The 25,072-nt window shown below is 38.8% G+C and overlaps 1 protein-coding gene across 4 annotated transcripts in view; it reads right to left on the bottom strand.

Annotated features, from left to right (window-relative positions):
• Positions 1-2,104: 2,104 nt before the first annotated feature.
• Positions 2,105-25,072, bottom strand: part of OGT (O-linked N-acetylglucosamine (GlcNAc) transferase) — a 37,164-nt gene continuing 14,196 nt past the window's right edge. For 2 of the 4 annotated variants that reach the window (XM_079911735.1, XM_079911736.1), the window contains exons 6-22: positions 23,396-23,475; positions 22,667-22,862; positions 22,267-22,407; positions 21,572-21,672; positions 21,257-21,410; positions 21,057-21,158; positions 20,681-20,860; positions 19,852-20,010; positions 19,614-19,703; positions 14,384-14,509; positions 13,797-13,967; positions 13,567-13,683; positions 13,307-13,477; positions 11,511-11,663; positions 9,379-9,631; positions 9,032-9,155; positions 2,105-4,371 (exon numbers count right to left, since the gene is read on the bottom strand). In XM_079911735.1, coding sequence (XP_079767861.1) covers positions 4,197-4,371; positions 9,032-9,155; positions 9,379-9,631; positions 11,511-11,663; positions 13,307-13,477; positions 13,567-13,683; positions 13,797-13,967; positions 14,384-14,509; positions 19,614-19,703; positions 19,852-20,010; positions 20,681-20,860; positions 21,057-21,158; positions 21,257-21,410; positions 21,572-21,672; positions 22,267-22,407; positions 22,667-22,862; positions 23,396-23,475 — 2,493 coding nt within the window. In that variant the 3' untranslated portion in view covers positions 2,105-4,196. Of the gene's footprint in view, positions 4,372-9,031; positions 9,156-9,378; positions 9,632-9,658; positions 10,325-11,510; positions 11,664-13,306; positions 13,478-13,566; positions 13,684-13,796; positions 13,968-14,383; positions 14,510-19,613; positions 19,704-19,851; positions 20,011-20,680; positions 20,861-21,056; positions 21,159-21,256; positions 21,411-21,571; positions 21,673-22,266; positions 22,408-22,666; positions 22,863-23,395; positions 23,476-25,072 lie in introns of those variants that run through there. The other 2 variants (XM_079911737.1, XM_079911738.1) reach the window with 2 other exon arrangements.

The following is a 25,072-nucleotide window of genomic DNA, read 5'->3' as shown; positions in this document are numbered from 1 at the left end:
ACAAAGTTTCATCCTTGTGAGAACTTGGATAAGCGAGCCCCATTCCTTGCTTGAACTGCCCAACTAAGTCCATTAGCCCCCCTCCAAACAAAGCGGAGGCGCAGGGAGGCGCAGGGAGGCGCGGGGAGGCGCGGCGAGGCGCGGGGAGGCGCGGGGAGGCGCGGGGAGGGGGGTGGAGGGAGGGGTGGGGGAGGGGTCAGACCCCCTTAATAAGAGGGAGGCAGCAACTCAGAAGTGCCAGGCAACACTGAACTATGATGTTTGCTTCCAGACCCCTCCGAACTCCGGAGATAAAGAGAAATTAGTTACTTGAAGCTTTCTGGCACTCACTCCCGACACACCAAGAATAACAAACGGGGGCAGCAAAGGCTTTCTAGATTGTGCCCGTTTCTCTGGCAAAAACCCATACATCTCATAATTTAAGCATTTGGCCAACAGAATACATATAAAACGTCCCTGCATTTAAAAACATTAATGACACTGAGCTTATTTCATGCTAGGTTCTGTTCCAAGTGTTTTTATATGAATTTAATCCTTACGACACTTTAAAAAAGTAGGCAGTGTTAGCACTCTCATTTTACAGAGATCACATGGCTAAAAAATGACAGGGAGCTAGAATGCAAATTCCAGCAGCACTAGTTAGTCTTAAGCACCAAACTGCCTACATATAAAAAGGTACTTTCTGGGGCTTCCCTGGTGGCGTAGTGGTTGAGAGTCCGCCTGCCGACGCAGGGAGCATGGGCTCGTGCCCCGGTCCGGGAGGATCCCACATGCCACAGAGCGGCTGGGCCCGTGAGCCATGGCCGCTGAGCCTGCGCGTCCGGAGCCTGTGCTCTGCAACGGGAGAGGCCACAGCAGTGAGAGGCCCGAGTACCGAAAAAAAAAAAGGTACTTTCTGAGTTGATGGGGAATCGGATAAGGGCTTATCATTATAACCTTATCACTTACAACAAACTTGCAAGTTTACCTCTACAAGCCTATTCCATAAAAATGGGACTTACATAACTGTGTGCCTCAGAGGTTTGGGCAAAGAATCTGAACATTAGCTGTAGTTAATACTGTTAAGAGGCATGTGCTTCAAGTAAAGAGTGGGTTTAGGACTGGAATCAAATGGTAAGTTACACAAGTTTATTCAGGGTGCACAAGCAACTCCTTTAGACCGAAGGCAGGAGGAGCTGAAGTAGACTGGAAATAACTGATGCACATTCCTAATAGACAGAAGAGGGTGGGGGTAAGAACTTATTTATGGGGACTTCCCTGGTGGTCCAGTGGTTAAGAATCCACCTTCCAATGCAGAGGACGCATGTTCGATCCCTGATAGGGGAACTAAGATCCCACATGCTGTGGGGCAACTAAACCTGCACGCCGCAACTACTGAGCCCACGCACTCTAAAGCCCGTGCACCACAACTAGAGAAGCCCATGCGCCACAACGAAAAGACCCTGCGCGCCACAAGGAGAAGACCCCACATGCCGCAACTAAGATCCGATGCAGTCAAATAAACAAACAGATATTAGAAAAAAAAAAGAACTTACGACTAATCTATTGGACATCTTTCTTGCCCCATCTTCCAAGAAACAAACACTAACCCACATTAGGGCTTTGAGGGTCTCAATCCACAGAACTTGGGAGGTAAATTACCTAACATTTTATTGAAAAAAAATTGGTTATCTCTCTGAGAAAACAGGCAGCTAAACAGCCTGTTCTGGTCCCTGATGCATGGATATCCTCCTCCCTCATACTGGTGGTTGAGTTCAATCACCATACAGAGTGGGAAGGAATAGTCCACATAAAGAATGAGACTACAAGGGTAGATGAAGAAGCCAGAATGGTTATAAGCTGAACAGGAACAAACACAAATGCGTGTGCTGGGAGTCTCAGGCTTTGTTAAGTCTTAATGGATCATACACCAACCTGACCCATGCTCCACCACACTTGGCTGAGAAAACAAAATAATTCTTACTATCATAGCTGCACTGTAGGGAAATCTGGTCCTTCTGTTGTTTGGAGCTGTTCAAATATAGATTTCATAACTGGAGGACCCTATTGTTCCATCCAATGCTCAATTTAACAGAACACAAAATACATCAGCCATATTAAGGGCAAATCATTCATTTATTGTTTAAAGATTGCAAGACAACATCTGAATTTCTGTAGCACAATTTAAATGTTTTACTTTTTTGATAAAGCAGAGTATAATAGAAAAAACAATTAGTTTCCAGTAATATCTATATCTCTATTCAGAATTAAGTCTTCCACAGACATGTTACCTGGAAACAAAAGCCTGTTACAATAAGCAAAGCTTCAACCAGAGCGGCTACTTTTCGGGCCAGGGAAAGGTTCACCCCTATAGGAGGATGATGTGCTATGTAAAATGGCTGCAAGGTCACAGCCTTGAGGGCGCTGGAAGTCTATTATCCTATTCCACATTAAGTAGTTTGGTGAACTTCAAACGTCCGTTCATCTGCAACCAAGCTGGCAACCTTTAACTGATATTTCAAGCAGGTAAAAAATAAATTAAAAGAAATCCCTACACTGATGTTCCTTGATTTACACTGTTAAATGTTTCATTAACATGTAATTCTGGCTAAGAATTACATTTGAGACTCCTTGCTCAGATTTTGGTTAACAGTACAAATCTTTCAGAAATTCAAGTTCTTATTAATCAATTTGTCAGCTAGGATACATTCAGGCATCAGCTGCAACTACAGAATAGGTGCACTGCCTCAGCACTTTGGAAAGACATAATCTAGAACACTACTAGCAGACAAAATATCTGTTACTAGACAGCATATGTGCAGTACAGCAAGACAAAAACATATATTCATATGTTGGCTTGTTTAAGCCTCAAGCCCTCGATCCTTTGTTGAAATACAATAATTTTATTCCTATGGTTTTCAATACCAAAAACTCAACCTCCAGGAGGGCTAAAGTCTAATTTGTACTCCAAACCAAGTAGCAGTGCAGTTCGCTACTACTGAGGCTGAATCCATAAAGACTTCAAGACCACGTCCAGAAGACAAGTTATTATATATAATACCCTGGAAGGTCTGAAACATAATTATCATATACATAGCTGGTCCTTCAGAGCTTTTTACCTATAAAATGTTTTTTGATGAAAGTTATTTAATGTACTGGAGATAACTGTGACTTACTGATCAAATATTTGAATACTTATACTTACCTGGGATTTCATTTCTGCTGAAAGAAAAAGGAAGAACAGGACTCACTTAAAAAAAAACAAACTTTAGAAATGAAAGTAAAAATCGTATCACACACTATCACTGTTGGAAGCAGCATAGAGGGGCAGTCAACGGTAAAACACTGGTGAAATAGGTCAAAACTCTAGGCCAAAAATCCATTATTATTATCATCAGTGACAGTACCACAACTGTGCCCTTCAGAATTAATAATCACTCCTAAGAATCTTCATTTGGCACCAGATGATGTGTTTAAGAGAAACACTCTGGGAGGTTTTGAATCAGACTTGGGTTTTTGTTAGCCAAGTTACAGGAGAATTTTTAAAGTGAGGGGAAGGGAAGAAGGAAACGGACCAGAAAAAGAATTTAAGCCATCATCTATAAACCAACAAAGCACTGATAGTTCCAAACATTATGTCAGACACTAAAATGACTGATATAGGCTCAAGTGGTTTATAAAACCTATAAAAAGACTACACCAGCAAAGTCCCCATTTATCTGTAGAGTTCAGAAACTAAAACAAGGAATATTTTAGCTTAAAACCTTATCTCAAGAGAATTATATATACTTCACATGAATAAAAATACCTGAAACCAAACATTTTTAAAAGCTCCAATACCCAAAATATAAAGAAAAAAATTCAGAAGACTCAATCAATCCATGACAATCACAAAACGGCTGGGCAATCTCTATCTCCCTTCCACACTAACCATCCATCCCATGGAAGACCAAGGGAGATCAGACCTTCCAGACTTATGCAACACCTGGCTGCTGCAAAATTCTATGGAGACTCCTTGTGGAACAGCAGTTTCCCATCTCTTGTGTCTCTCCCTATCAGGATCATGCAGGAAGCAAGTCTGGCTGTGCTATTTCTTATCATTGTCTGTCACCCATCTGCAACATGATATTGTACAGATAAGTAAAAAGTAGTTCCCTTTCCCCCAGAAGGTTGAGGCTCAGGTACAGGGGTAATTCTCCTGTGCACACAGTCATTATTTAGGCCGACTCAGTGACTTCAACAGGCTTAATCATGTGATCAGGTTTGTTGCCAGCTGCATAATGCTCCCACATCTGTAGATAGAGCCGCTCTAGTTCCATTGTGTATTGTTTGGTGTTGAACAGAGGGCTAGATATTCTCTGCTTCCAGACTTTGCCACGAATTTTCTTCAGGCTGAATAATAAAAAGAGATCCAAGTTTACAAATCAGAGCAGAAACTCAGAACTAGCCCCCATAAACACCTAGACACCTTTATGGTAAATTACATAACCAAACTTTCTCTTCTGATTGGCCCTCCCTTACCTCAATGCTAAAAAAGTGAAAGGTCACAGCTAACATAATGTTAAACACTTATAATGGAGTTCACCTCCACATCCCCTGAAAACACTGTTCTTTCCTAAATAAGCATATCCAAGAGACACCATGCTTTCTCCACTTCATCTTATTTCTACCTTTAAAATAAAAATAACACTTGGCAATGACACGTCTATTCCTACGTACTACTGGTTAGAACATAAACTGTTTACCCTTTTAATACGCAACTTAGCAATGTGTCTATTAGAACCATAAATGTTCATAACCCTATGACCTATCAATAACTTTTAAATCTATTCAACAGAAATAATCTCAGACATACCTGACCATGCAAAGATGTTCACTGAAGCATCATTTACAATAGCTAAGGCACAAACATAAGATGGAAGTATTCATTTTATGAATGCTTTAATGAAATAGGAAAACACTCAAGGGGAAAAAATACAGTACGTCTACTGCTTTAATTTTCCCCTTGTACATGAACTGAGTTGTTTATTTAGATATAAAAAAAAAAGTGTTCCTAATATCACCAAGACTATGGTTCTGTTCAGAAACAGGAAAAAAAAAGCAATCAATTCTTCTGGGGAAAGAAGATAGAATTCTCTCTCTCCTCCTGTTGTGAATATATCATTTGTCATGAGACTATTCTTATACAGAGAGAGTTATTACTTTAGAACCAGAAGCTGGAATACTCTTGTGCATTTTAAAAAACAATTAATAGAAAGGTTGTTTTAATGTTTTTTTTGTGCCAGAACTAGTAAAACAGCTATGCATATCTGTTGGCCTCAACCCAACCATGATCATATTAATGTTACCTTCCAAATAAAAATACCTTTGTGTTATTTTTAAAGTTCTGTATGTCAGCTTCCCTGGTGGTGCAGTGGTTAAGAATCTGCCTGCCAATGCAGGGGACACAGGTTCGAACCCTGGTCTGGGAAGATCCCACATGCCGCGGAGCAACTAAGCCTGTGCGCCACAACTACTGAGCCTGTGCTCCAAAGCCTACGAGCCACAACTACTGAGCCCGTGTGTCACAACTACTGAAGCCCGTGCACGTAGAGTCCGTGCTCCGCAACAAGAGAAGCCACCACAATGAGGAGCCCGCACACCACAACGAAGAGCAGCCCCCGCTCGCCGCAACTAGAGAAAGCCCGCGCGCAGCAATGAAGACCCAAAGCGGCCAAAAATAACTAAAATAAAATAAATTTAAAACTAAATAAATAAAGTTCTGTACGTCAATAGAATGGTTAAACTGTGGTACATCCATACACTGAAATACCACTCAGCAATAAAAGGGAATGAACTACTGATATGAGCCAACAACACGGATGAATCTCAAAACATTATCCTGATTGAAAGAAGCCTTCAGAGTACATGCTGTATGATTCTATTTGTATAAGGTTCTAGAAAGGCAAGACTAAATAAATTATGGTGGAAAAAAAATTCAGAACAGTGGTTGTCTCTGAGGGTTGGTGAGGAGGACCAGCTGAGAAGGGGTGTGAAGGAACTTTCTGGAGTGATGGTAATGTTCTACATGCTGTTGGAGGCCTGGGTTATAAAGGTATTTCTCAAAACTCACTTAAGATTTGTGTATTCCAATTTGGGATTAGCAGGTACAAACTACCGTAGATAAAGTAAACAACAAGGTCCTACTGTACAGCACAGAGAACTATATTCAATATCCTATAATAAACCATAATGGAAAAGAATATGAAAAAGAATATACATGTGTATATAATATATATATATAACTGAATCAACTTTGCTGTACCCCAGAAACAACACTGTAAACCAACTATACTTCAACTAAAAAAGTAAAATTAAATTAATTTAAAAAAAGATTTGTGTATACACTGTATATAAATTCTGCCTCAAAAGACAAAAGAAACAAGTATTAAACTCTAGTTAATGATGGCCATTCTGAAGTATTTAGGGAGAATACTGATATCTGCAGTTTACTTCAAATAAGATGGATTTCTAAATGGATATAGGAATAAACAGATGGAATGTGATAAAAGTACAGTAAAATTATCAGTGGCAGAAGCTAGGTGGTAGGTATATAAGTGTTTATTATAAAATTGAACTTTTTCATAATAAAATGTTGGGAAAAAGTAGTGTATGAAGTCAACTAAGTTCCAAAAAGAAAATACACTAAATTATTTACTGTAGTTATCTCTGGGATGATGGACATGTAAATTAATTTTTTAATGCCTGGGCTCAAAGTTTTCACTAGTTTTTCTTAGCTGTATATGATGTTCAGGGGAGAAAATTTTGAAAATGATAAATAAATGCTTAACATACATCTGTTGAATGCTTACTATGTACCAAGAACTGTTGTTAAGTGCTTTACGTGGAACACTTTTTCTCTTTTTTTAAACATCTTTATTGGAGTATAATTGCTTTACAATGTTGTGTTAGTTTCTGCTGTATAACAAAGTGAATCAGCTATGTGTATACATATATCCCCATATCCCCTCCCTCTTGCGTTTCCCTCCCACCCTCCCTATCCCACCCCTCTAGGTGGTCACAAAGCATCGAGCTGATCTCCCCCTGTGCTATGCGGCTGCTTCCCACTAGCTATCTATCTTACATTTGGTAGTGCATCCATGTCAATGCTACTCTCTCACTTCGTCCCAGCTTACCCTTCCTCCCCCCTCCCCGTGTCCTCTAGTTCACTCTCTACGTCTGCATCTTTATTCCTGTCCTGTTCCCTAGGTTCTTCAGAACCTTCTTTTTTTTTTTTTTAGATTCCATATGTGTGTTAGCATACGGTATTTGTTTTTCTCTTTCTGACTTCACTCTTTATGACAGTCTCTAGGTCCATCCACCTCACTACAAATAACTCAATTTTGTTTCTTTTCATAGCTGAGTAATATTCCATTGTATATATGTGCCACATCTTCTTTACCCATTCATCTGTCAATGGACACTTAGGTTGCTTCCATGTCCTGGCTATTGTACATAGAGCTGCAGTGAACATTGTGGTACATGTCTCTTTTTGAATTATGGTTTTCTCAGGGTATATGCCCAGGAGTGGAATTGCTGGGTCATATGGTAGTTCTATTTTTAGTTTTTTAAGGAACCACCATACTGTTCTCCATAGTGGCTGTATCAATTTACATTCCCACCAACAGTGCAAGAGGGTTCCCTTTTGTCCACACCCTCTCCAGCATTTACTGTTTGTAGATTTTTTGATGATGGCCATTCTGACCGGTAACACTTTTTTTTAATCCTCACATCTCTGCAAGGTAGGTACTATCATTCATCCCCATTTTGCAGATGGAAAAACCAAGGCACATAGAGACTAACTTGTCCAAAGTCACAAAGCTTGTGAGAGAGCCTGGATTCAAACCCAGGAAGTCTGACTCAAAGAGGGTGCTTCTTTAAACTTCTACATAATATGCTACTTGTCAGAAAACACAAAGAAAAAAAAAATCACATGTAATACCCAAAGAAAAATCTCATTTAAGAGATAAACACTATTTTATTGTATGGATAAAGCATCATTTATTTAAGCATCATCTCTCTAATTCCCACCCATTTGGGGGCATTTAAGTCATGCCCAAATATTATCACAAGGATATTCTTAGGGTCAAAGGTCTAGCTTTTTTTTTTTTTTTTAAGGGCTCTGAAAAGACTACCAATTTACTCACCAATGTATGAAAAGGTCAGCACCTCAGTGCTCCCTCATCATTGGTATCATATTAAAAATCTTTTATTTTATAGGTAAATAATGGGTGTACCTCAATGTTATTTTATTTCTACTAGGGAATTCTCTGGTGGTCCAGTGGTTAGGACTCCACGCTTTCACTGCCAAGGGCGTGGGTTCAATCCCTGATCAGGGAACTAAAATCCCACAAGGCAGGTGGCAAGGCCAATAAATTAAAAAATAAATATTTATTTCTACTACAGAGGTTGAAACTTTCTTGTTAACCATTTGTATTTCTACTTTAGTCAGTTGTCATTTCTTTGCTTACTTTCCTATTAAGGGATTTAAAATGTAAATATTCTTCAGTCTTTATATAGCCAGGCTATTAATATTTGACATTAAGGAACAGATTTTTTTCCCTCGTTTGCCTTTTAATTTTCTTTTTTTTATTGAAATATAGCTAGTTTACATCTTTTAATTCTCTTGACTTACTTTTATTCAGCATTTACTCTACATAGTGAAACCTAATGATCACTTTATTTATGGAAGTTTAAAAAGTTCTTCTCAGGACTCCCCTGGCGGTCCAGTGGTTAAGACTCCATGCTTCCACTGCAGGGAGCACAGGTTCGATCCCTGGCCGGGGAAATAAGATCCCGCACGCCGCATGGTGCGGCCACAAAAATAAATAACAAGTTAAATTAAATTAAAATAATAAAAAGTCCTTCTCCCATCCAGAGAGCATACAACTAATTCATTTATTTTATATTACCCTTATTTTATGATTTCACTTCATAACACCTATATTCTCTCTAAATTTTTCTTGTTTCCTTCACCTCACCATATAATTTGTTCATGGAAAAGTTTACTTACTATTCTAGATCAGTTCCCAGTTTCACAGCTATGTCTTCATATTCTTGTCTATTTTTAGCAATAAGCTCAAGACAGCCTAAACAAGTGAGCTGGGAAGCTGCAACTCGGGAAGCAAGAGTCTCTCCTGCAATAAGAAAGATAACAACTGCACATCTGAGAATGCAAATAGCACACAGTTATTAATGTTATTTATGTTAAATATCCACACGATGCAGATGAAGAGTGTTCAGACTTGAACAAGTCTCATTTTCTATCATCTTGCCCTAAATGTTGCTTCTAGTACATATGATTTCACCTGGAAGTGTCTCTCCCAAGGAGATTTTAAAAAGAACAAGGAAGCAGCTCACCTGGCATAGTCACCATGGGTGTCCCTGCCCAAAGGACATCCATCCCTGTGGTGTGTCCATTACAGAGTGGAGTGTCCAAGCAGACATCAGCCAGCTGGCCTCTCCGAACATGTTCCTCTTTAGGAGCAACAGGTGAAAAAATGATACGGTTCTGGGGAAGGCCCATATTTTGTGCGTACTGTTGAATGTTAGGTTCTCCTACTGCTGGAAAACGCAACAGCCACAGTACACTATTGGGAACACGCTTCAGAATCTAAAATAGGGAAAACAAGAGCAAGTATTAATAGCAGCTCTGCCCTTCTCAAGAAAGGCTCCCATAAATTTCTAGTAATTCTACCATACTCTATTCTTTTCACCCAGATAGCAGCCTACCGTGAACTTAAGTCTTTCTTTCACATAGATGAATTAGATCAACTGAGCTATAGGTTCCTGTTCTGCTTAGCTGTCCCCAAAGACAGTTCAAAGAAAGAGGAGACTGATGCAAGAAGACAAAACAAGTTACTAATTGGCAAAATCTGAGGCAGCTATGTCCTGTGGGAATTGATACTAGGAGTGATTTTTGTCCATGAGATAGGAATTTTCCATTTCAAATTTTAAATCCCCCACCATGGTACAACAAATAAAGTTAGTTCACACCTGCCAAACTTTATTTGCCTAATCTAGATCAGGGGTCAGCAGACATTTTCTGTAAAGGACCAGAGAGCAAATACTGTTGCTTTTGATGGCCAACATGGACTGTGTCATAACTATTCAATTCTGCCCTTGTCACTGGAAAGCCATAGACAATATGTAAGTAAGTAGGCATGGCTGTGTGTCAATAAAATTTTATTTACAAAAACAAGCAGCTGGGACTTCCCTGGTGGTCCAGTGGTTAGGACTCCATGCTTCCACTGCAGGGGGCTCAGGTTCGATCCCTGGTCAGGGAACTAAGATTCCGCATGCCACACTGCCAAAATAAAAAAACAAACAAAAAAACAAGCAGCGGACTGGATTTGGCTCATCGGCCATAGTTCGCCAACCCGATTTAGACCTACATCTACTCAATGTATCATACAAGTTCACCATCCCATCTCTGAAAGCCATGAGAACAGATGGATTTCAGAATTTAGAATATTTCAGATTTTTAAGAAGTAGTACAGTATATATAAATTACATAACACTCTCAGCGGCAACTCCCTGCAAACCAACATATTAGTATCTCTGCATCAAGATGTAGGAATATTCATACTAAATGGAATAAATAAAGAATCATAAATAGCCTAACATCAGTTCAGGCAGTGTGGCTGCCAACCAAATAAATGTACCACAAACTTATGAAGATGCTTTTGGTTTTCAGGTTTTTTGAAATGGGGAAGTGAAGATTCAGGGATAGTAAACCTGTACTCATCTGCTTCCTCTTCTCCACCCTCCCTCGTCCTTTAAAAAAAGAAAACAGACCAAAAAACCCAGATATTAATCAGAAAAAAAGTCAACCAAGAACTATCTCCATTTTAGGCTCTATGGAAAAAGAGGCAGATATGGATAGCAAAGTTTAGAAGCTTCAGAGGTCCTGCTTATGCAAACTGGTATGATGAAATGACTGAGAAGTAACGGCATAAGCCAATTCCTTCCTGGTTCTAACTCTACAATATTGCAAGAATGATGTAAAATGTGGATGAGTATACGTAACAGCTTTGCTATCAGCTTAGACCATGGGTTGGCAAACTATAGCCTATGAGCCAAATCTGGCATATTGCCTGTTTTTGTAAATAAAAACTTATTGGAACATACCTATACTCATTCATTTATATAATGAGTATGGTGTTTTCTTGCTACAATGGCAGAATTGAGTAGGTGTGACAGAGAGTATAGACTGCAAAACCAAAAATATTTACCACCTGGCCTTTTAAGAAAAAGTTTGCTGATCCCTGCGTTTGAACACATAAATTTTAAAAGTTCATTATATGATATTTAGACACTTGAAGGACAAATCAAAAATTGCTGAAATCTACAGCTCTTTTGAAGATTATCACAATAATCTAGCACAACAGCTCCTGAATGGGAGGATGGGGTGGCAGCCTCAGCAAGACGACCTATATACAGAATCTTTACGAGAATCTCTGGACATTAATAATGAATCTACACACACTCACATTTGCCCACATCTGCAAAGTAGATGGGTCAATTTTATATAACTGATTAAAGTTACAGTACACAATGGCATCTTCTGGTAACCCGTACTGAGAACGTGTGGTTACAATAATGGTACGGGGAACCTCCTCTCCAGTGGCAGCCTTATTGTTGATCTAGAACAAGAAAAAATATATGATTATATTTAAAGTAAACATGGTCCGATATTTTTCTTTTCTTTTCAATATTTGTTTATTTATTTATTTGGCTGCTTCAGGTCTTAGTTGTGGCACGCAGGATCTTCGTTGCACCATTGCAGCATGTGGGGTCTTTAGTTGCGGCATGCGGGATCTAGTTCCCTGACCAGGGATCGAATCCAGGTCCCCTGCATTGGGAGCACGGAGTCTTAACCACTGGACCACCAGGGAAGTCCCCAGTCTGATTATTTTTCAATCAATAAACAATCCTTACGATGCAAACTGGTATAACCATTAAAAGTAATGTCGTTGAACTATAATGAGAATATATTCATGACACATTAAGTTAAAGGAAAAAAGTTAGAGCATTATCTTAATTTGGGGGGGACTGCACTATGAAACATCTCACTCTAGCCAAAAAGTTCTCTTCAAAACCCTATTAGTCCAACAGCAAGCTTTTGCTCACTCTTTTCTCCATGTACGAAATATCCTTTTCTAAATCACACCCACCTTTCAAGACTAAACTTAAATTACTGAAAAATCTCTACTAAAACTGCCTCTCCTCATTGTTCAGCTCTATTTCTGAGCATCTACATACACAATTACAGTCTTATCTTGCAATTCCCACACATCTGGGTAGTGCCTTACCTTGTTATGTAACTATTCCAGGTGTGATAGACATCTCATACATTACGGGCATTGTGTTGTTCTACACTCAAAATTCTTTGTACCTGTGCAGTTCAAGAAGTATACTTTTTTTTCCTTGAGTCAAGCATGTCTGCCCTATTGTTTCAAAGGACAGTTCAGGCCTAATACACATTACGGGTGATTAATTCCTTTACCTTAATTCATTTCAAGCATTCTTTGTATAAACTGCTATACCACTAAAACTGTTAACTCCTAAAGAGGTCAGAGATCCTTGCCTTATGATCTCTTGACAGAGTTACATATTCACTTATTCAAGTATGCAATATATAATATTGGGTTGGCCAAAAAGTTCATTCGGATTTTTCATACAAGCTTATAAAAAAACCTGAACGAGCTTTTTGGCCAACCCAATATTTACTCAGCACGTATTTCATTATTGTGGCTAAGACACGGACCCTAAAGTAATTCAATTCAGTGGAGAATACATACAAACCCAGGGAATTATAATGTGTTGTGCTGGATGTAAAGATATATCCCAAATACTACAAGAACAGAGAATACAGGTACCAATGGAGCAGGGAAGGAGAGGTCAGGGATATGGACAGAAACAGATTCCTGGCGGAGTTGTCTGAACTGAAAGTCTTAAAGATGAGTAAGATTTAACTGGGGAAAGGATGAGTTACAGAAGCAAGACACTGTATGATGCCTACAGACAGTTCACCGTTGGTAAGAGTAAAGCCACAGGCAGAGAATAACAAGGTATTAACACAGAAGACTCTCATTAAGTAACCTGCTGGCTGAATCCAAGAGACTTTTAAAATCAAACAAACCTATATAAGATGCCAGTTTCCACTGAATTCATTTCCTCATCTATAAAACGGAAGTAATGATGCTTACCTCCTAGAGTTATGAGATGTAAAGAAGATAAATGTATACTTGGTGGTAGATAGTATGTTCTATTATTCTCTTCTCACCTGGGTAGTTGCCAGTCCATTGCTAATACTGAATCCATTAATTGTTATCTGAATTTGTCCTCTGTTAATCATTTCAATAACTGCTTCTGCAATAGTATTCATAGGAATGACAGGCATATTAAGAGCTGTATTACTGCTGTCTGCGTTGTCTCCTCCATCAGGACATTTCATCTTAAAATAATTACACAAAATACATCATTAGGGAAAGATCCCAAATGCAGATAACTTAATTTCAATGACAGTATTGACCAGGTTCTGACCTTGACAATTTTCACATCTGGTAGACTATCAAGAAATGCTTTGAGGTCGATGCCATTCAGCACAATCCGATTGTCATAAATGTGCCCATTGGACTTAAAATCGATGACTGCTTTTTTCTAATTGAAAAAAAAGTTTCAGACATATCTTTTAGGATGCACAGGAACAGCAGCAAGGAAATAAATGACTACAGTTCTTTGCAATTCCCCTATAGCACTGTTTTTCTACCTACCTTCAGGTGAGGGAACATATTAGCATGATCACCAATAAAGAAAGTATGGGGCATATAAGCCAGTTTCTCAGAATACTGCTCAGCAACTTCAGCAGGTGAAGTTTCCTGATCAGTGATGATATAATCCATGAAAAGCGCGCCACTAGTCCCAGGGTACCCCAGCCACATTGCCTAAAAGAAAAAAAAAAAAATCAGACCAAAAACTGACTAAGAACCTTCAGCAAATAGCTTAAAATTAAATAAGTAAACAAACAACCAAGGAGGGTGGACTTCCTTAGCCAAGAGCAATCAAGTAATATTTTAGACTAAACTTCTAAGTGCTAAACCGTTTTTCCAATTTACAAGACAGAACAACGGTTTACATCCAACTACAAATTGCATGTCTCCATATACATGTTCCTGTGGGCACTGTGTTCTCACTCAAAATTCTTTGTCCCTGTTCATTTTCAAGAACTACACTTTTTTTTCATAAGTCAAGCATGTCTGTCCTATTGTTTCAAAGGACAGTTAACCAAAGAGGGGAAAAAACCTATCACTGTCTTCTTAGCCCAATAAACACTGTGAGTAATTATCATTATTTCCTTTACCTGAATAGGAGCTGGCCTGAGAGCAAAGAGTTCATTTCGAGCACCCTTGGTATAACCATTCATATTTACAAGGATGTGTATACCATCTTGATGAATGCGATCAGCTGCTTTTCCATTGCATGGAATCTATGGAATAAAAAAATAAGAACTTATACTATGTATAATCTAAAACTGATTCAATTAGTGTTAATGGCATTGAACAGAATTCAAATTCCCAGATGCAAAAGTGGTAACAACACAAATTACATTAATGCAGGGTAAAAACATGGTTAAGTACCATTAAAATGGGCCCACAGCATTATACAAACAGGATACAGAGGAAGGAGAGTTTACCTCTAGACTGAACGTATGAACAACTAGGCTTGGGACTTGCCTGGTGGGTCAGTGGTTAAGAAACCGCCTGCCAATGCAGGGGACACGGGTTCGAGCCCTGGTCCGGGAAGATCCCACACACTGCGGGGCAACTAAGCCCGTGTGCCACAACTACTGGAGCCTACATGCCTACAGCCTGCGCTTTGCAACAAGAGAAGCCACTGCAATGAGAAGCCCGTGCACTGCAACAAAGAGTAGCCCTCGCTCGCCAAAACTAGAGAAAGCCCGCACACACCAACAAAGACCCAACGCAACCAAAAAAAAAAAAACTAGGCTTCATAGAGGAGTTGATATTTGAAATGGGCCTTCAAAGATGGATAGGAGGACTTCCCTGGTGGCGCAAGTCATTAAGAATCCACGTGCCAATGCAAGGGACACGGGTTCGAGCCCTGGTCCGGGAAGATCCCACACACTATGGGGCAACTAAGCCCATGTGCCACAACTACTGAAGCCCGCGTGCCTAGAGCCCATGCTCGACAACAAGAGAAGCCACCGCAATGAGAAGCCCACGCACCCCAACAAAGAGTAGCCCCCGCTCGCCACAACTAGAGAAAGCACACGCACACCAACAAAGACCCAATGCAGCCAAAAATAAATAAATAAATAAAAATTTTAAAAAGATGGACAGGAGTTTGAGGAAGCTGGACAGAATACAATCTCAACAGAGAACTGTATGAATAAAGAACCAGAGTAAAGTGCATGGTAGGTTTAAAAAATGGGTAGATCACTTCTATTTGATATAGGGTATAACTGAGGGCTAATGATGGGTGAAAAGCTCTGGCAAACAAGGTTGTTTGTTTAGAAAGGTTGCGAAGGCCACACTGAAGAGCTTGGACTTCATACAGGCACACCAATGTTCACTGCAGCACTATTTACAATTGTCAAGATATGGAAGTAACCTAAGTGTCCATCAATGGATGAATGGAAAAAGAAGATGTGGTATATATACACAGTGGAATATTCCTCAGCCATTTAAAAGTTGCCAGAGGGAAGGGAGGGAGGGGGCAAAATAGGTGAACAGGATTAAGTAGTACAAACCTCCAGATATAAAACAAGCAAGCCACAGGGATACAACATACAACATGAGAAATATGGTCAATAATACTGCAATAACTTTGTATGGGGACAGGTGGTTACTAGACTTATCATGGTGATTTCATAATGTATGCAAATAACTATGTAGTACACCTGAAACTAACGTAACACTATACGTCAACTACATTTCAATTTATATATATATATATATATATATATATATATATATATAAAATTAATAAATATATATTTTAAAGAGTTTAGACTTCAGTCAATAAGCAGTGAATCCTAAAAGGTGTCAGAGGTGGAGGGCCATATGCTTCTTGGTCAGAGTCCAACCCTACATCAAAAATGGTCAGGTATATTTCCAAAGCAACAGCCATAACACAAAAGACGTTGGTAGAAATTATTTATGAAATGACAAGAGGCTCACAATCCTTCTGCTAGGACTTCAATGATTCATATATATGAATTACTGGGTATACCATACATACCTCTGTTAGTCACCAAAGTGGCCAACAGCGTCTATAAGAAAAAACTCTAGTCCATACCTGCAGCAAATTCATTCCCTCACAGGTTTCAATATTAATTTATCATAAAACTTTTGCTCCTAGAGGAAACAGCAATGGAGCAAGTATAAGAAATAAAGAAAACCAAAGGCAAAGGCCCTTTTTTTTTCCCCCTCTCCCGTCGCGGAGCACAGGCTCCGGACGCGCAGGCCCAGCGGCCATGGCTCATGGGCCCAGCCACTACGCAGCATGTGGGATCTTCCCGGACCGGGGCGCGAACCCATGTCCCCTGCATCGGCAGGCGGACTCTCAACCACTGCGCCACCAGGGAAGCCCGGCAAAGGCCCTTTAAATGACTTTTTTGTTCTTCTTCCAAGCCACCATTTTGTTCAATTTATTCAGGTAATATTAGGTATCTACTGTCACAAGTGCTAGCTCAATCCGCAGAGAAGTTTTACGACCACACACAAATACACCATATTTCTATTTCATTTGCAAACTCAGCAAAAATCCATGCTGATTATAAATGCAATGTAATAAATGTAAACAATCAAGGAAATAAGATCGAAGCAATTGCCCACAGGTATGTAGTAGCTGATGTTAAATATGTCATGGAAAATACTGAGGATATGGGCTTCTCTGGTGGCGCAGTGGTTAAGAATCTGCCTGTCAATGCAGGGGACACAGGTTTGAGCCCTGGTCCGGGAAGATCCCACATGCCATGGAGCAACTAAGCCCATGTGCCACAACTACTGAGCCTGCGCTCTAGAGCTCACGAGCCACAACTACTGCGCCCACGTGCCACAACTACTGAAGCCCACGCGCCTAGAGCCTGTGCTCCACAACAAGAGAAGCCACCGCAATGAGAAGCCTGTGCACCGCAATGAACAGCAGACCCCACTCACCACAACTAGAGAAAGCCCATGGGCAGCAATGAAGACCCAAAGCGGCCAAAAATAAATAAATTAATTAAATTTAAAAAAGAAAATTGAGGATACAAGCTACGCACCAACAGTTTTATTCACTATTTGCTCAAAATAAAAAGTTGGAAGTACAAGCCTCTAAGATAGCCTCATCCACCAGAGGGCAGACAGCAGAAGCAAGAATCCTGCAGCCTGTGGAACAAAAACCACATTCACAGAAAGATACACAAGATGAAAAGGCAGAGGGCTATGTACCAGATGAAGGAACAAGATAAAACGCCAGAAAAACAACTAAATGAAGTGGAAATAGGCAACCTTCCAGAAAAAGAATTCAGAATAATGACAGTGAAGATGATCCAGGACCTCGGAAAAAGAATGGAGGCAAAGATCGAGAAGATGCAAGAAATGTTTAACAAAGGCCTAGAAGAATTAAAGAACAAACAAACAGAGATGAACAATACAATAATTGAAATGAAAACTACACTAGAAGGAATCAATAGCAGAATAACTGAGGCAGAAGAACAGATAAGTGACCTGGAAGACAGAATGGTGGAATTCACTGCTGTGGAACAGACTAAAGAAAAAAGAATGAAAACAAATGACAGCCTAAGAGACGTCTGGGACAACATTAAACGCAACAACATTCGTATTATAGGGGTCCCAGAAGGAGAAGAGAGAGAGAAAGGACCAGAGAAAATATTTGAAGAGATTATAGTCAAACACTTCCCTAACATGGGAAAGGAAATAACCACCCAAGTCCAGGAAGCACAGAGAGTCCCATACAGGATAAACCCAAGGAGAAACATGCTGAGACACACAGTAATCAAACTGGCAAAAATTAAAGACAAAGAAAAATTATTGAAAGCAACAAGGGAAAAACGACAAATAACATACAAGGGAACTCCCATAAGGTTAACAGCTGCTTTCTCAGCAGAAACTCTACAAGCCAGAAGGGAATGGCATGACATACTTAAAGTGATGAAAGGGAAGAACTGACAACCAAGATTACTCTACCTGGCAAGGATCTCATTCAGATTTGATGGAGAAATCAAAGGCTTTACAGACAAGCAAAAGCTAAGAGAATTCAGCACCACCAAACCAGCTCTACAACAACTGCTAAAGGACCTTCTCCGAGTGGGAAACACAAAAGAAAAGGACCTACAGAAACAAACCCAAAATAATTAAGAAGATGGTCACAGGAACATACATATCGATAATTACCTTAAACGTGAATGGATTAAATGCTCCAACCAAAAGACACAGGCTCGCTGAGTGGATACAAAAACAAGACCCATATATATGCTGTCTAGAAGAGACCCACTTCAGACCTAGGGACACATAGAGACTGCAAGTGAGGGGATGGAAAAAGATATTCCATGCAAATGGAAATCAAAAGAAAGCTGGAGTAGCAATACTCATATCAGATAAAATAGACTTTAAAATGAAGAACGTTACAAGAGACAAGGAAGGACACTACAAAATGATCAAGGGACCAATCCAAGAAGAAGATATAACGATTATAAATATATATGCACCCAACATAGGAGCACCTCAATACATAAGGCAACTGCTAACAGCTATAAAAGAGGAAATCGACAGTAACACAATAAGAGTGGGGGACTTTAACACCTCACTTACACCAATGGACAGATCATCCTAACAGAAAATTAATAAGGAAACACAAGCTTTAAATGACACAATAGACCAGATAGATTTAATTGATATTTATAGGACATTCCATCCCAAAACAGCAGATAACACTTTCTTCTCAAGTGCACATGGAACATTCTCCAGGATAGATCACATCTTGGGTCACAAATCAAGCCTCAGTAAATTTAAGAAAATTGAAATCACATCAAGCATCTTTTCCGACCGCAACGCTATGAGATTAGAAATCAATTACAGGGGAAAAAATGTAAAAAACACAAACACATGGAGGCTAAACAATACGTTACTAAATAACCAAGAGATCACTGAACAAATCAAAGAGGAAATCAAAAAATACCTAGAGACAAATGACAATGAAAACACGATGATCCAAAACCTATGGGATGCAGCAAAAGCAGTTCTAAGAGGGAAGTTTATAGCTACAATCCTACCTCAAGAAACAAGAAAAACCTCAAATAAATAATCAAACCTTACACCTAAAGGAACTAGAGAAAGAAGAACAAACAAAACCCGAAGTTAGCAGAAGGAAAGAAATCATAAAGAGCAGAGCAGAAATAAATGAAACAGAAACAAAGAAAACAATAGCAAAGATCAATAAAACTAAAAGCTGGTTCCTGGAGAAGATAAACAAAATTGATAAACATTAGCCAGACTCATCAAGAAAAAGAGGGAAAGGACTCAAAACAAAAAAAAGAAAGTTGTAAGTATAAGAGTTTCACATACCTGAGAAAGATCAATGAAATGATTGGCTTCTGCCATCACCTTCACTCGGAAGTTTGTGCCATCATCTGGGCTCAGGGCATAACAGAATACCTGAAAGGCAGCACATAGTATATTTAATAACCTTGGCTCAAATCTTTCCAAAAGACACTGGGCTTAACACCTAAAGGTGACTATAAAGCTACCACTGTGGGTTTGTTTGGTTTTATAAATAGCGACTCTAGAGCAACACTAGTCTTACCTCAAATTTATCAGGATTGTGCATGCCTGGAATAGACTGCATAAGATGAGAAGTAGGATGATTCCCAAAGTCAGAACTCACGTATCCTACACGCAGTCGACCATCACTGAGCTTCAAGTCTTTCGGATGTTCATATGGTGGTTTATGAAGGACATTTATCTACCAATGGAATTCAGTGCTTGTTAGTAAAGTTGAGTCTATATGTAAATTTTCATCTAGGAAAACTGACTAAAAGCATACCTGTTAGGAATGGTATGCCCAGAATACTTCTTTAATTCATATAACCAGTCTAATACAACCCTAGCAATTTGTATAATATGCTTCATACTTTGACCTGTTCCTGAGGCCTATGAAGTAGCCCAAGCAAGTTAAAGTTGTAGGAAGGAAGCAGAGTGGGAAGAGCATGACAAACCCTGCATTTTAGAAAATTCTGTAGGGAAGCATTTTTTAAAAACACAATTACACCTAGCACTCTGCTCTATTCTGCTGAGAAAATTCCCACCTTTGATCAAGTACTGCTCTAATTCCCAAAGGTGAGTAGAAAATACCAAACACTTTATAAAAACTATGGTTTCAAAATTAAAGGAAAACACCATCAGCCTACTGTTAAGTATTTCAGTTAAGGATTCCACCTTATAGAATGGAAGGGGTTATGATCAAGACAGGACACAATGGGAGGGGGGCTTCTGGACTGGCTCACGAAGCTTCATTTCTCAACTTGGGTGGTAAACACCTTATGATAACTCATTAAGCCATAAATTTGATTCATGTAGTTTTCTGTATCTGTGTTTTACTTTACGACGAAAAGATTAAAATGAAAGACTCGCACCTTATCCAAGCAGAGGTTCCCATGCCTCTCAGCAATAGCCTTCCTGAAGCCATGAGAAAGAGGATATAGCATACTATGATGAGGATGCACAGAAGGCAACCTATTCTTCTCTAACTGGTCAGCCACAATGCTGACCAATTTCTTCATTCGCTCATCATAGTCTGTCCAATCACAGACAATCTAGAGGAGGCAAAAAGAAGTTATTATCCAGAAAACCTTACTCCAAGACTTAACATCCTATGTGTCTTTGGCCTAAAGTAATGTCAGATAACCCATTAAAAAACAGTGTCTCCAGCCAAGCTTGGATTAATATGGCACATACAATTAAAAAGTGATTACAACCCTGAAAGCCAATTACTGGCCCATTATTCTTTACCTGCAGGCAATGAGCCAAATTACAATAGGCGTCAGGAAAATCAGGTTTAAGCTTCAGAGCAGTGCGATAAGAAGCAATTGCTTCTGGAATATTCCCTGAATCCTGGAAATAAAGTGGGATGGTTAAATTTTTTCCTAAAATTAAAAACATTAGGTGCTAAGATGCATATATTGTAATAAAATATATATAAAAAATAGTACCTTGTGAATGGAAGCCAGATTGCTGTGGGCATCCGCAAATGCAGGGTTAATCTGAATAGCACGAGTATAACACTGCAAGGCTCCCTGAACATCCTGCATCTCCTTTAGAGTGTTTCCCATATTAGAGTAGGCATCAGCAAAGGTAGGACTGATTCTAAAGGAGAGGACAAAGATTTTATTTCTCTAGTACAAAAACCTTTAACCCCCTCTAATATTAATTTAGTCTGCTATTATTAAAAGTCCCACATACCAAATGTGCCAAATGCCAAACATTTTAAAACTCAGAAGAAAAAAATAAGGCTGTGAGTCTCTTACCGAATAGCCTCCTTATAATGCATCAGAGCTTCCTGCAGTTTTCCCTGCTGCTGCAATACACTTGCTAAATTTGAATGGGCAGCAGCAAACTCTGGGAAGACCTATAAAGATTCAAGATGATAACTGAGGTTTAAAAAAAAAAATAACTGCTAAAAACAGCAGTAATAACTTACCACAACAAGAACTTCGCTCAAGCACCTTTATATCCCTACACTTCTCTCCACCTTCTCCAAGTCTACTCATTCTTCAAAGCCAAGTAGTTCAAATTCTACCTCTTCCTTTCTTTTATACCTCTCCGTGTTTCAAAACATAATGAGGTAGACCTCTCCTCATCTTAGTTTATGCTGGTAACTCTAGCATCTCTCTTCAAAACTCCTACCACACCTACCAACCAACATTACAGCCATCAGGTACTGAAATTATATATTTACTGGTAACTCTTCTTGAACTCTAGCTTACTGTTTAAATTTTTTTGTGCCAATCTTATCTACCCATAAAATAACAAACTCAATGTTAAGGATTTTCTTGAATGTCACACAGGACCTCACTCATACCTTAGGTACTCAATTACTGGTTCAACGAATGATTTGCCCACTATCTACTTTTACAAAAGAGGTGGATGACATGGCAAACTTAACTGCCTTCCCTCTACTATCACACAGACAAAATACCCAGCCACACCACCCTCAACATACTTCTAATGCTTTACGATACAAGCGAACTGCCTCTTCAATGTTTCCCTGTTCTCGTTTGATATTGGCTAGGTTATTCAGAGAGTCTGCATGGGTGGGACACAGCCGGAGAGCTGTATTGTAACAATCTTCTGCTTCGGCAACCTAAAAAACAAAACAAACTATTCAAAAACCTACACAGAGGAATCACAGAGTCGCCACTGATATTATTCTAACAATTGCTTAGTTAAGCCTAATGGCTGGTAATATTCCAGAAAACAGGTATTTTTGCTATTCTTCCTCTCATCTATAATTCCAAAATTAAACAATTTACCACCTCAATATTTAATGACAATATGTACAAAAATGACTTTTTTTTAATGCCATCAGGTAACAAAGAAAGAGACTGAATAAAAATCCTTACACTGCCCTTCTCTTTGAGAGCGTTGGCTAGGTTGCAGTAAGCATCAGGGAAATGTGGTTGCAATTCAATAGCTCGCCTGTAGGTGTCTATTGCCAGATCTATCAGGCCTTGCTCATAGTATACACAAGCCAGGTTGCCATGTACCACTGCATGATTTGGGCTCAAGCTTAGGGCACGAAGGTAAGCTGCCACAGCTCTATAAACAGAAACACACACACACACAATGCAACTAACTTTTAATGGATGCTTTGTTACAATTATTTCATTCTATCAAAGTATATCAATTATAACTAGTTACAATTAATTCATGCCATACTATACTTAACCTCAAAAATCAAAGTTGCACCTTTATAAAATGTATTTTTACACTGAAAAATTTTCTATACCCCCATAAGAAACAGACTTTCCTTTGACAACAGCAACAAAAAGTTAAAAGTCAGGATTTACTTAGCTTTCTGAATCAGACAGAAGGAATAATTTAGTCTAAAAGATAACCATTTCAATAGTTTTACAATAAAGGAAATTTCAACTAAACTCCTAGTGAGAAGGATAATGGCTTCGTGAAAAGCCAACAATGAAGTCAGGCAACAATAAACCTATAATAAAAGGTAATACAGCAGACCTGAGCCGGGAAAGTAACAAAAGGAAAGTGTATTTCAATGACCCACTGTGATAATTTCAGTCCAAACTCTCAAGTGTTGATACAACAAAAACTCCAAATAACCTCACCTGTCAAAAATCCGTGCCTCTTTCAAGACATTTCCTAAATTGATATAAGCATCCAGAAAATTGGGGTCAAGGGTGACAGCCTAAAAATTGCAAGACAGTTACTTAGAGCAAGTTAGGATTTCAGATTAACTTCCCAATTACAAGTTTTTAGTCTGAGATAATTTTAGACCTCCAATTACATTTTCTAGTATAATTAAATCTTATTTCTTTCATTTTTAAAACCCAATTATTTTAGTACCCACTCATTATTCACAAATCTCAATGTTACCAAAATAACTTCCCATGTAATGTAAGAGCAAAATGTGTCCTGAAGGGAAAAATTTTAAATTGGGTCTGCTCCAATTTTATTGAGCTGAACACTTCTCATGGTTGGCCCCATTTTATTCTCAATTAATCAGCCTAGCTCTTCTAAAAAAATAATGGCAGGAAGAAGCAGCAAGCTCTAACTGAATAAGGAAATACATACCTCAGTAACTACAACTGTATACTCAGACCTTAGTAAGATATGTAATTAGAGCTGTATACTCAGTAAGATACATTACTTCAAGGGGATACTAACCATTAAATGGTTCATTCAGATAGTTCTGAAGCTGTCTTAAAATATGACCAGATATATCTACAGCAGTAATTCTCAACACTGGCAGTATATTAGAATTCACCTCCTAAATGGAGCCTGGGTTCCATCACAGGCCAGTTAAATCAGACCCTCTGAAAACGGGGCCAGGATATCCATATCTTTTACAAGCTCCTCATGTGCAACCAAGGAGAACCACAGAGCAAGAGAGTAGGTACTCCTATAGTGTAATGAATGGAAACCTGAACTGAAATACTGAAAGGTAAAGGTAATGAGTAACTGTGAATATATTTAAGACTCATTAAGAACATTCCTCTTCACTTAGATGGCAACTCTGTTGCACTTAACTTACTTAGATTGTCTATAGTAATAGATGTCCACCCCCAAATTTTTTTATTATGGAAAATTTCAAATATATACCAAAGCAGAGGAGTATAACCTCCAAGTCTCCATTACCCAGTTTCAACAATTAAAAAATCATATTCAATTTTATTTAATCTATATTCCAACCTAACTCGCCCTCTTCCCAGATCATTCTGAAGCTAATCCCAGACATATCAGTTCATTTGAAAATTTTTAGGGACAATACAGGAATACTTTTTCCTCCTAACATAACTACAATACCAATATCACACCTAAAAAAGTGACAGCAATTCCTTAGTATCATATATCCATTCAGTGGTCCAATTTCTGATTAACTTTGATTGAGGATCCAAATAAAACCCATACAATTAACATGTCTTTGTGAGTTTCTTTAAATCTTTTAAATTAAAAGTTTAATTTAAATCTTCATTTTTATTCCTGTAATTTGTTGAAGAAATCAGATCACTGTCCTATACAGCTTCCCATAGTTTGAATTTGCTGACTGCACCCCTATGGTGTCCTTTAATGTGCTTATTATGTTTCCCTGTCCCATGTATTTCCTGTAAATTGGTAGAACTACAAGCATAATCAGATTTGGGTTCTTTGCTCTTTTTGCAAGGCTACTTCACTGGTGGAAGTACTTACTTCTATCACAAGGTACAAAATGTCTGGTTGTGTCTCTTTTTTTTTGCCACTGATAAATGCCTAAATTTATTATTGGTTATACTCTGATTCTATCA

Source organism: Stenella coeruleoalba (genome assembly GCF_951394435.1).
Source record: "Stenella coeruleoalba genome assembly, chromosome: X".
Taxonomy (NCBI): Eukaryota; Metazoa; Chordata; class Mammalia; order Artiodactyla; family Delphinidae; genus Stenella; species Stenella coeruleoalba.
This window is presented reverse-complemented; position numbering and strand designations above follow the sequence as displayed.